At 49.8% G+C, this 10,784-nt stretch overlaps 1 protein-coding gene across 1 annotated transcript; it reads left to right on the forward strand.

Moving 5' to 3' along the window:
* Window positions 1–8,719: 8,719 nt before the first annotated feature.
* On the forward strand, window positions 8,720–10,494 carry IL3 (interleukin 3; the record flags this gene model as incomplete). The annotated part of the gene is made up of 4 exons (XM_082650318.1): window positions 8,720–8,884; window positions 10,016–10,108; window positions 10,237–10,272; window positions 10,390–10,494. 4 exons carry the CDS (start codon window positions 8,720–8,722, stop codon window positions 10,492–10,494), a joined length of 399 nt encoding a protein of 132 aa, XP_082506444.1.
* Between the last annotated feature and the right edge of the window lie 290 nt (window positions 10,495–10,784).

Genomic DNA, 10,784 nt, shown 5'->3' on the forward strand with positions numbered 1-10,784 from the left:
GCAGCTTACCTGGGATGTGGTCTTGGGGATGGTCAGGGTTTGCAGGAGTTCCTGTGGACCACAGACAAGAGAAGCCAGTCAGCCTTTGGGGGAAGCCAGGAAGGCAGTGGGGGGGCCTCTGTGACTAAGCAGGTATTGAGTGGCAGCTCTATCCCCAGCCCTGGAGGGGTTGGTCACAGAGGAGGGGGTAGGAACTGGGAAACGGGGGCAGAAAATCTGCTCCTGTTTGGGAAAGGGCAAGACAAGGTCACTCACTCTGACCTGGAGTGGACTCTTCTGGGGGTGTGGAGACCCCGGTGCCAGAGGGACCCTCCCCAGCCTCACATACCTCACGCTACTTCAGATTTTTACTGATGGTTAAAGACACATTAAAGATACTGACAAACTTCTCTAAGGCGTTCCAGAAGGGAGCCAAGTTAGACTTCAGATGGGCTTTTCTCTGCTGGGACCAAGAGTGTGTGAGACAGGGCTGGGGAGCGGCTGTCCTCCTTGTGGCCTTGTCTGTCATCCCTGATGCCTCCTTTCTGGAGAGGTCTTCAGCAGAGCCCTCCACCCTCTCCCGCAGCCCGCCAGCTCACCAGCTCTGTCCTGACCCCAACCCCAGGAAGAACCCAGCTGCCCTAAGGGCACACACCTGAGGTGGTCCCAGCATGTTCTGGCAAAGGCCAGTCAAGGCAGGGCCCATCCCACCTCCTGGCTCCAGGTGGCCTGGGGAAGGGGCTTGGGTGAATGGAGAATACTTCTTGAACCAGCTGCCAGAGAAGAACCCAAAGGGAAGGAAGCCAGCTTGGCTAAAACAAAATTTTAGAACTCCCACACTTGGGAAAACGCAACTACGGCACAGCCCCACATGAGACAAAGAAGAGGGTGATGGACGTATCTGCCATTAAGATGCCAGGTAAAGATTAAGACTCAGGAGAGACCCATTAATATGCCAGGTAAAGAGTTAAGACTCAGAGGAGACCATCCAGGTGCGCCGGACCCCAGTGCACCCAAGCCTAGAGCAGTGACCAGCAACACGATGGCAGTCACCAGCAAGGAGACAGTGGGCCCTCAGCTTCAGTGCTCACCTTCAGCATGTGCCACTGATCCAAGTGTTTAGATTCCTGCAGGGGAGAAGGGAGAATCCATGAGTGCCACTGGCCTGAGGTTGAGCCAGGCTGTCCCTGCCCCATGCCCAGCATGGCCCCAGCTACTCACAGAGGCGATCGCCAGGTTATTCTGGATTTCAGAGAGGATGTACCAGTAGCAGCAGGCCTGGGGCTGGTTTCAGGGGGTCCCTAAGGGCCGGGGGTTTGGGAGGCTGAAGGGAAGGAAGATGAGGAAGCAGGAGGCAGAGGGATCCCCACATCTCTGAGCTGCTGGGATTGACTGTGGTCCTCCCTGATCCTATGGAAATCTGAAATGGCCTGGCTTCTCTTAAAGGCCCAGTGGAGTCAGGGGGAGGTTGGGAGATGGGGTGATGGTGGGGTGTGTGAAGAAGCCCCAGATGGGCTGATACCCTTTTCTGATATAGAACCTCTACGACAAACAAATCAACCTATGCATCATTTTCTGGTACTCAAGATCAGTAAAACTTGAAAAACTGTTCTCAAAGCATTTCTTTCTTTCTTTTCTTTTCTTCTTCTTCTTCTTTTTTTTTTTTTGGCTGCAAGTCTTGCAGGATCTTAGTTCCCTGACCAGCAATTGAATCTGTGCCCTTGGTAGTAAAAGCACGGAGGCCTAACCACTGGACCACCAGGGAATTCCCTCCAAGGGTTTCACTTCACCTTACCAAGGAGGATACGAGCCACTGCCCACCAGACAGAGTGGGCGCAGGTGAGAGGGCAGCCTAGCTCTGAGTTCGCCCAGGCCTATCTGTGCCTCTTCCCAGCTGGGATCTGGTCCTGTTGCCCTCTGACAGCTCTGACTCTCTGTCACCATCCTCACAGGACTCCCACTCTGCCTGAGAGGCAGACAAGATTCTGCCTGGGAACATCTTCTACGTGGCTAACCATTTGTGTGAAGCCTCACACATGTAGAAGAGTACACTTGACCCTTGACCAACACAGGGATTAGGGGCACTGACATCCTCACAGTTGAAAATCCACATGTAACTTTTGACTCCTCAAAAACTTTACTACTAATAGGCTACTGCTGACCAGAAGCCTTACTGATAATGTAACAGTCAGTTAACACTTATTTTGTATACGTACTATACACTGTATTCTTACAGTGAAGTAAAGTAGAGAAAAAAATGTTAAGAAAATCATAAGGAAAATACATTTACAGTACTGTACTGTATTTATTGATTCCACAAGTTTATGTTGTGTTTCTAAGATGAATTGTCTGCCTGTCAGTACCTATACCTACAACAATGCTATCTTATATGATACCAAACACTGTAGATGTTATGTGTATTACTAACAGTAGACATCAAAAATGAAAAGATAATATGAAAAAGAAATTCATACTTTTTTTAAAGGTATAAAGATTCATGCATTGATAATGAAGAAGCAGCAATATGACTGCTTTATTGTAGCCCAGTGTAATCAACAGGATTGCTTCATGGTAGCCTAGCCTATACACTAATGAATAAATCGTTATACAACTGTCATGGAATACTGTATTACAGTCATATTCATAATACAGTATTGGAAACATTGTTACATTTTTTAAAATCCACCAATCTGTGACAATATGCTGACATGAAATTTCTCCAATTACAAGAGAGAGAGACATACTGTAGCATAATGCGATTCTTTGAAAGCGAAGTTATAAAACAGTAAGAAAACTAACACATTATTAATTTTATATTAAATGTCACTCACTTTATGCCTACATAAGGATAGACTAGTATTCACATATATTTTATGCATTCATGACACACTGTTTTCTTAATTTCTTCAATATTTCTACGCTCCACAGCTCATCTGTCAATTTTTTCAAATTGTTGCAAATCTCCAAAATTTTTTCTAATATATTTATTAAAAAAAATCCATGTATAAGTGGAACCACACAGTTCAAAACCATGTTGTTCAAGGGTCAACTATATTATTTAAGAGCCTGGAACACTGTGTTACTAGCATTTAAGTCCCAACATTGTCACCTCACAGTTTTGGGGCAGCTTCCTTGAGAATGGGGACTGTGGGGCTGAGGGCCCTATATGCCTGTCCCTCCCCTGGCTCCTGGTTTTGTCTGAGATAAATATAATGAACACAGTAGGAATGAACGCATGTTCCAAGTCTTTGTGTTCCAGGTGAGCAACAAGAGAGTGACAGGCACCAAATGCCTATACATTAATAACAAGAATGACATGGCCACCCCCAGTTCCCCAGATACTGGAGCAATGGCTAGTAGGGTTGAGGTCAACAGACAGAACATCTGCATCCCCAAACCCAGATCTACTTGGGAGCACTTCCTCTGCGACTTGCCTGGCTCCAGACCATCCTTGAGATGTTAGATGTCCCTTCCTCCAGTCCTCCCCCACAGTCCAGATGGGAGAGGCTGCCCTGCTTCTGGGCTTCCCTTTCCTACCCCACCCCCGACCCCACCAGGCTTATCATCCTAAACTGTGCTTCTCCATCTGTCTTCTCTATTAGACTGAGCTTGGGGAGGAGGTCCACTCGGCACAGGTGTGCCCCAAGGAGGCTGCATCCCTGCAGCATGGGCTAGAATTCTGAGGGTGCACAGGTTGAGGTTGTACAGGCCCCAGGGAAGGAGTACAGAGCTGGGTGGGACAGGAAGCTGGTCCTCTCCATCTGAGCCCACCCAGGAGGCTCCTTCCTGCACTCTCTGCTGAGGTGGACACGTGAAACTGATGACACTGCTTGGCCAGCCAGGAGCCCTGAGCTGCCTTCTGTATTGACAAAACCAGGCGGTGTGGTCAGGGCCACCAGTGAAAGCGCAAGTGAGGTCATGGGGAAACTAAATCTGACACATGATGCCATGGAGAGGGTGACAGAGGAGATAGTCATGATGATGGAGCCCTGGGTCCCTGCCAGTGATGGGCACTCAGTACTCCACCACGCCTATGGGGGTGAGTGACAGGAAGGAACAGGAGTGAACCTCTGGATGAATGGGCCCCAGGGGCCAGGACCACGGACACTGTGCCCCACTCTGAATGTATCTGGGCAACAGGCGGGACCAAGCCAGGCCTGCAGGGGTCTGTAGGACGGGGCCCAAGGACCCACTCTGAAACCCACAGGGTCTCTTCCTGCAGACCCCAGGCAGCAGTTCTGGGCTGGCTCTCCTGCCCCAGCTCTAGCAGGGCCTCCCTTGTGCCCGCCCAGGACTGGGCACCCTTAGTTCATTTCCCTTTGTGATCACAATCAGTCAGCCTGTGGAGGAAGCTTTCCCTGGGCTGGGTTGACGCAGGTGCCTGGGGTGAGATCACTTTCTTACAGGGGGCCAGGCCTCACCCAGGGGGTCAGGCAGGACTGTGGCCTGCAGGGGAGGAAAGGAGGGTTCCTGTGATTTCACCTGAAGCAGCTTCTTTAGAGTCAAGACAAACCTCAAAGGAGACTCCTGGAGGAGGCCCAGGCTCTGCCTGCTTCCCCTGAGAAGCTGCAGAAGCTCTGTGGAAGGTTCCCACCTGTCCTCCACAGGGGCAGCTGGGCAGCCCTTCTGAATCACATTTGCTTGGAGGAATGTGACTCTGTTCCTCGCACAAATGCGCCATCCTTGCTTCCTTCCCAGCCCTTCATGCCCTCCTCCCATGGCCCCTTCACCTTGCCTCAGGGGCCTGCCTTTCTACACTCTAGCCCAGCAAAGCCTTGGATTGTCCCAATCTCCTCACCCTCTGACCCCTGGATGCCAGCCCCTCAAGGTCATCCCTAGCAGTCAGTTCACATTCCCCAACCATGCCACCCTCCGTTCTTCAATGGCTGACTTGGCCTCCTATTTCCCGGGGAAGACAGAAGCCATTGTCCCCTCCTGCCACCAAACCCACTGCACCTTCCCAGACTGGGCCCACCCAGGCAGCCCTCCCCTGAGCTCTCTGCTCAGGTGGGCCTGTGATACCTGATGTCGGGAGCCCTCCCTGTGACCATCCCCCTCAGGCACTCACTACACTGGCCCAACATCCAGGTCTCTCACCTAGTCCCAGCTCATCTCCAGCAGAGAGATACTCGAGTTTCCCTGCCTGGAAAGATCCTTCTCTGACCCCTTGACTCCTCTAGCTGCCTTCCTCTCCTTCTCTTCAGAATAGATCTTCGAAGAGCTGCCTGCCCTCTCTGTCTCACCCTTCTTCACTCCTCAGCCCACTATCACTGGCTTCTGCCCCCATCATACACTAAAACTGCTCTCCCAGAGGCTCCAGTGGCCTCCTTGTCAACAATCCCAGTGGCCGCATCTTATCTTTACCCTATTGTCCCCCTCCCGCCACCTGGCATCACCTCCTAATTTGTCACTTTCCAGTGCTGTCATGGTGGGTGCTCAGCCTCTGGGGTCAGACAGACTTGCTTGCTTTCAGCCCTGGGCGATGTTGCTTCCTAGCTGCATGAACTCAACCTCTCTGAGCCTCAGTTTCCTCTTCTGTAAAATGGGGATCATAACCATCCCTGCCTCAGGCTCATTGTGAGGATTAAATGAATTAACCCATAAAAAGAACTCTGTGCCCGGCAGTGGAAGTTAGCTGTTAGAGTCTTTACCTGCATCTGGTTTTCTCCATCCCCACCAGAGTCAACCAGCTCCAGCCTTCCCATTATCTGTGGTCCAGAGAACTTCCCCGCCTCCGCACTGGCCAACCTGCTGTCCTGATTCTTCCCAGCCATTCTCCCCACAGTAGCTAGACTGGGCTTCCTGGGACCCAAGCCTTCCAGGGACCACACCTGTCGCTGGCTGAAAACCCCACAATGCTTCCAGGGCTCCTAGCATGAAGCCTAAACCTCCTCCTCCTTTCATAGACTTTATAACTATTTTTTAAACAAGAGGCAAACTACAAAGGTCAAGATTTACAATAACACTACTCAGAATTTTTCTTTGCTACAATACAACGTGAAGTCAGGACTGTTTAAGAAGGCTTGCAGGAATGTTCGGCCTCCATAGCTTTAAAATTCCCTCAAAAAGCTCATTTACATAAAAAAGAGGTTTTTCTCTATAAGAAATCACATTTTTTTGTGTGTGTGCACAGGTCTCAAAACTCTTATACAGAATGTAATACCAAACCACAGTTGAGTATTTAAGCAGCCCTGGGTCTCTGGGACATGAACCCCCGCCCCTGCCTGAGCTGAATACTTTAAATCTGAACTTTTTTTTTTAATTCTTATTTTTCTTCCACACTTTAAAGTTGAAATATAGTTAATGTACAATATTATATGTTATAGGTGTACAGTACAGTGATTCACAAAATTTAAAACTTATACTCATTTATAGTTATTATAAAATATTGGCTATATTCTCCTTGTTGTACAGCATATCCTTGTAGCTTATTTTATACCTCATAGTTTGTACCTCTTACTCCCCTACTTCTATATTGCCCCTCCCCGCTTTTCTCTCCTCACGGGTAACCACTAGTTTGTTCTCTATATTTGTTAGTCTGCTTCCTTTTTGTTATATTCACTAGCTTGTATTTCTTAGATTCCACATATGAGTAATACAATATAGTATATCTTTCTCTGTTAGACTTATTTCACGTAGCATAATGCCCTCCGTGTCCATCCATGCTGCTGCAAATGGCAAAATGTCATTATTTTTCATGGCTGAGTAACATTCCACTGGGTATATATATGTACCACATTTTCTTTATCCATTCATCTGTTGATGGACACTTAGGTTGCTTCCATATCTTGGCAATTAAATCAGAGCTTCTTAAATGTCATGTGAATCACCTGAGGACCTGGTCAAAAGGCAATTTTTGAATCAGAAAGTCTGGGGTGAAGTCTGAGGGTCTGCACTTCACACAAGCCCCCAGCTGATGGTGAAGCTGCAGGTCCGAGGTCCAAGCTGAGTAGGAAGGCTTTATGTCTATCTCTGCCCACAAGATGGTGCATCTCTTAAGGAGAGGAACGGTATCTGCTTTATTCACAGTGCGTGCACAAAGCAAGTGCTTCGTAAGTTTGTTGAATGAATTGTTCTTAGTGGGTACCCAGTCCTAAGGCTCCCTACTTGTTTCTGTTGCCTCATTTCACTCATGCCTTTGAGACACTCCCCTTGCTTTTTGAGGATGCTCTGGGCCCAGATCCAAGGGCTGAGCTAGGAGCCACGTATATCGGCCACAGGCATTATTCTCATTATTTCCTTGCATCACAGCCTCTTCACCTGCCTCTGCTGCAACCACATCTTGGTCCTTGTCTTCACCAGATCTCCATCTGCTCAGAAGCCTGAAACACCCAAATTCCCCCGCCTCAGCATAACCTCCTATCCTTCATCTCCCCACACGGATCATATCACACTGCACCCCAGCCTCTGGCATTTCCATTCTGTCTCTCTTCTCCCCCACCACCACAGCCCCAATCATCTCAAAGAACTCTTCCCCACGTCCCTGTTACACTTATTCCTTTACCAACACCCCCTGCCCTGGGCCTGTGTCAGGGCCTGACATGCCCCATGGGGCAGCAGTTTACCTCTTCCTTCAGGGTCTGCCCTCTAAGCCTCCCACCTTCCTAGTTTGCCTGCTTCCCATCTGGCTGCTGCTTCTCTGATTCTTTGTGGACTCTCCCGTGGTCTATCCCTGCCCTCTGCCCTGTTCAGCAAACCCTTCCTTCTGGCCTGCATCTGCCAAATCACACTTCAGCACAGACTGGGATCCAGACCCCTGAGACACAACTCTCTCCTTTGGTCACTGGACCGCATCACCAGAGGCCCAGCATGAAACCTCTCTTCCTTTCCCTCGCCCTTCAGACCTTGTCAATCCCACCACCTAAACCTACCCAGGCCAGCCCCCTCCTCCTACTTCCCACTGACATCTTCCTCAAGGGCCCCCATCAACAGGCCCCTGAGCCCAGCTCCTCTGTGCTACCAGAGGGACTGCCCAGGGCCTGCAGCCAGGCCTCCACCAGGGGCTAACATCCCACAGCACAGGGCAGAGTTGGGCTGTGCTGTTATCACACCAATAAGAGAATGGGCGTCTGGTGCCTGAGCTCCATCTGCCACCCACCAGGAACAGAGAGTGTAGAGGAGAAGCTGCCCAAAGCCCGGGAGGCAAACCACTGGGGGCTTTAACACCAGTAATTCAGTGCTAGGAGTGGGTATCAAGAGATGTGCTCTCAGTGGACGAGCCCACAGGTGGATGGTTAGCCATGTGACTGGCTGCCAGACAAACTCTTGCCTGTTCCACTGGGCCTTCACCTGGCCACCCATGCAGAACCAGGCAGTGCCAGGTGGGGCGGGCAGCAGAGGGTCAGGGCTGTCCAGGGGATGGCAGGACCAGGTCCCACTGGGCAGGAGGCTCAAGGGAGCTCAGAGTCAGGGGGCCGCTCCCCTGTCAGACAGGTCCTTTTACCTGTCCCCACTCTGCCCAGTGACCTGCCTGTCTCTTAGCCTCCTTTGCAAGATGAGGAGATACCCTGTAATTTTTTTTTTCCAAGTTTCACTGATTTTGAGTACTAAAAAGTGATGAATAAGTCTGTGGTTTGCTATGGAGGTTCCATGTCAGATAAAGATTCTTCTGAAGCCCGCCCGCCACACCCCCGCTTGCCCGCGGCACGGGCCTGCTGCATAAAAGACGGCGGCTGTCTCAGACACTTCATAATGCCACGAAGGACCCGGACAAGACAGAATCCATCCTGCCAGCCCAAACATGCGCAGCCTCCCCATCCTGCATTGGCTCCTGTTCCTGCTCACACTCCACACCCCTCAGGCACAAGGGGCACCGGTCAAGACACCAGGAACCCAACAATGCTATGTACTCAACCTGATCCGGGAAATTATAAATGAGCTAGACAAGCTACCTGTGGCTTCAGAAGTGAGTAGCTGGGATAAGGTTGGCAAGGGGCAGGGAAGGGCTGGCAGGTGCCTCAGGCCAACAGGACTCATGGGCTCTCTCCCTCTGCCCCTACAGGACTTCTTGAACTCAAACGAAAAGAGGAGGCTGATGGTAAGAGTTCAGCCCCACAAATGGGTGCACTTGGGTGGGTCCCCATTCACCTCCTGCCTGGGTGACCTCAGGCGTGTCACTTCACCTTGACTAGCTTCGGTGTTTTCATCTGTAAATAGGGTTAACAGCACCTGTCTCAGTGGGGTTGTTGTGAGGATTAAATGCACACTGTGTGTCAAGTTCCCAGACCAGCCTCTGGTGCTTAGCAGCTGCTCAACACATTTCCCCCGTCATGGCTATAATAATGAAAATGATTTCTTTTTAAATTACAAAATGAAAAGGCAGTTCTAGATGAACAATATCACAGGTTTTAAGCTCAGTTTTCAGTGGAGCATCCTCTGGGCTGGCAGACTAAAATTTCCCTCAGGATCATGTTTGCTTCCCTCCTTTTCCTTGAATAATTGTCGTATTTTCAACTCTGATCAGCCCTAGTTATCATCATTTATAGCTATTTTTCCTAAAGTGGTTATCTCACTTTTGCTTGCATGGCATTATTTGGGTAAAACAAGAGGTGGAATCTCTCCTGAGTTTACTGGCCATTTGTATTCCCCCTCTCTTAGGCACTCACAGTTCACACACTGCACCCGTTTCCATGCTGGGGCCTCTGTGACTGTCTTCCTGATTTCTAGGAGGCCTTAATTCAGTCAAGGCCTCTTGCTGCAAATATTTCCCTTGGCCAACCCTTTGCCTTTTTAGAGCCTGTTTTGGGAAATTCTTTCTCCCCAAGTGCAGAAAGATCCACCCAGGCCCTTCATGCAGCTCACAGGAGGCTCGGGATGTGGGTGACATAAGGCTTGCCTGGGGTGTGCACTCACCTCTAGGCCTGTGCCCTTCAGAGCAGTTCAGGGACCCACCTGGGGCAAGAAGGGGACAAGGAGGGGATTGTCCAGGCATGTCCCTGAAAGCACGCTTGGAAAACTGTGGGGATGACTTCAGCCCAGCCATGGGAAGGACACTCTCCAACCTTTCCCCACTTACATGAATGCTTTGTCCCCTTAGAAAACAAGGCTCTGGACGCCAAACCTGGAAGAATTCCTGACATTTGCCACAAATTCCCTTGGAAAGGATTCGAAAATCAAGAAAAATCTTAAGGTATGTGAAGCTGTCAAGGGTTTTGTCATTCCTGCCTTGGCCCTGCCCTGCCTCTGGGGAGGAGGGTAGCAGGTCCTGCTTCTTTTCCAGCCAAGTCTCTGACTGTCTGCTTCGGTCTCTTCCCACAGGAAATCCAGCCAATCCTGCCCACAACCACGTCCACGGTAAGCTGCCCCCTAGAGGTCCCTGCAGGTGATGCCCTCAGCTATGACCTGACCCCAGCCTGTCATCCACCTTCCAACCTGGCTCCATCTAATGCCACCTTCTTGGTTTCTTCATAGGAAGAGCCAATCCTTATTGAGAAGGATAACTTGGGTGATTTCCGGGTGAAACTGAAGGAATATCTGTCTGCCATTAGAGACTCTCTGAATTGTAAGAACACATAGAGCCCTAACGTCTGAAGTCCGAAGCTCAGATCCCTCTCTGGAGCCTCGGAACGTCAGTAACAGCAGATGTCCTAAGTTTCTTGGATGTCTCTCGCATAGTCCGGGACTGGAAGAATTTCATTTTCTCCTGTGGAGTCAGACTAATTGTTAATTACCTAATTCCTGAAATGTGCAGCCCCCATTTGTCCTTCTGTGATTATTCTCATTTTTATTTTATTGAGACTATTTATTTATGTATTTATTTATTACCTTGTGCAATGTGAAGGGTATTTATTTTAGCAGAGGAGCCA

Source organism: Grampus griseus (genome assembly GCF_964374135.1).
Source record: "Grampus griseus genome assembly, chromosome: 3".
Lineage (NCBI taxonomy): Eukaryota > Metazoa > Chordata > Mammalia > Artiodactyla > Delphinidae > Grampus > Grampus griseus.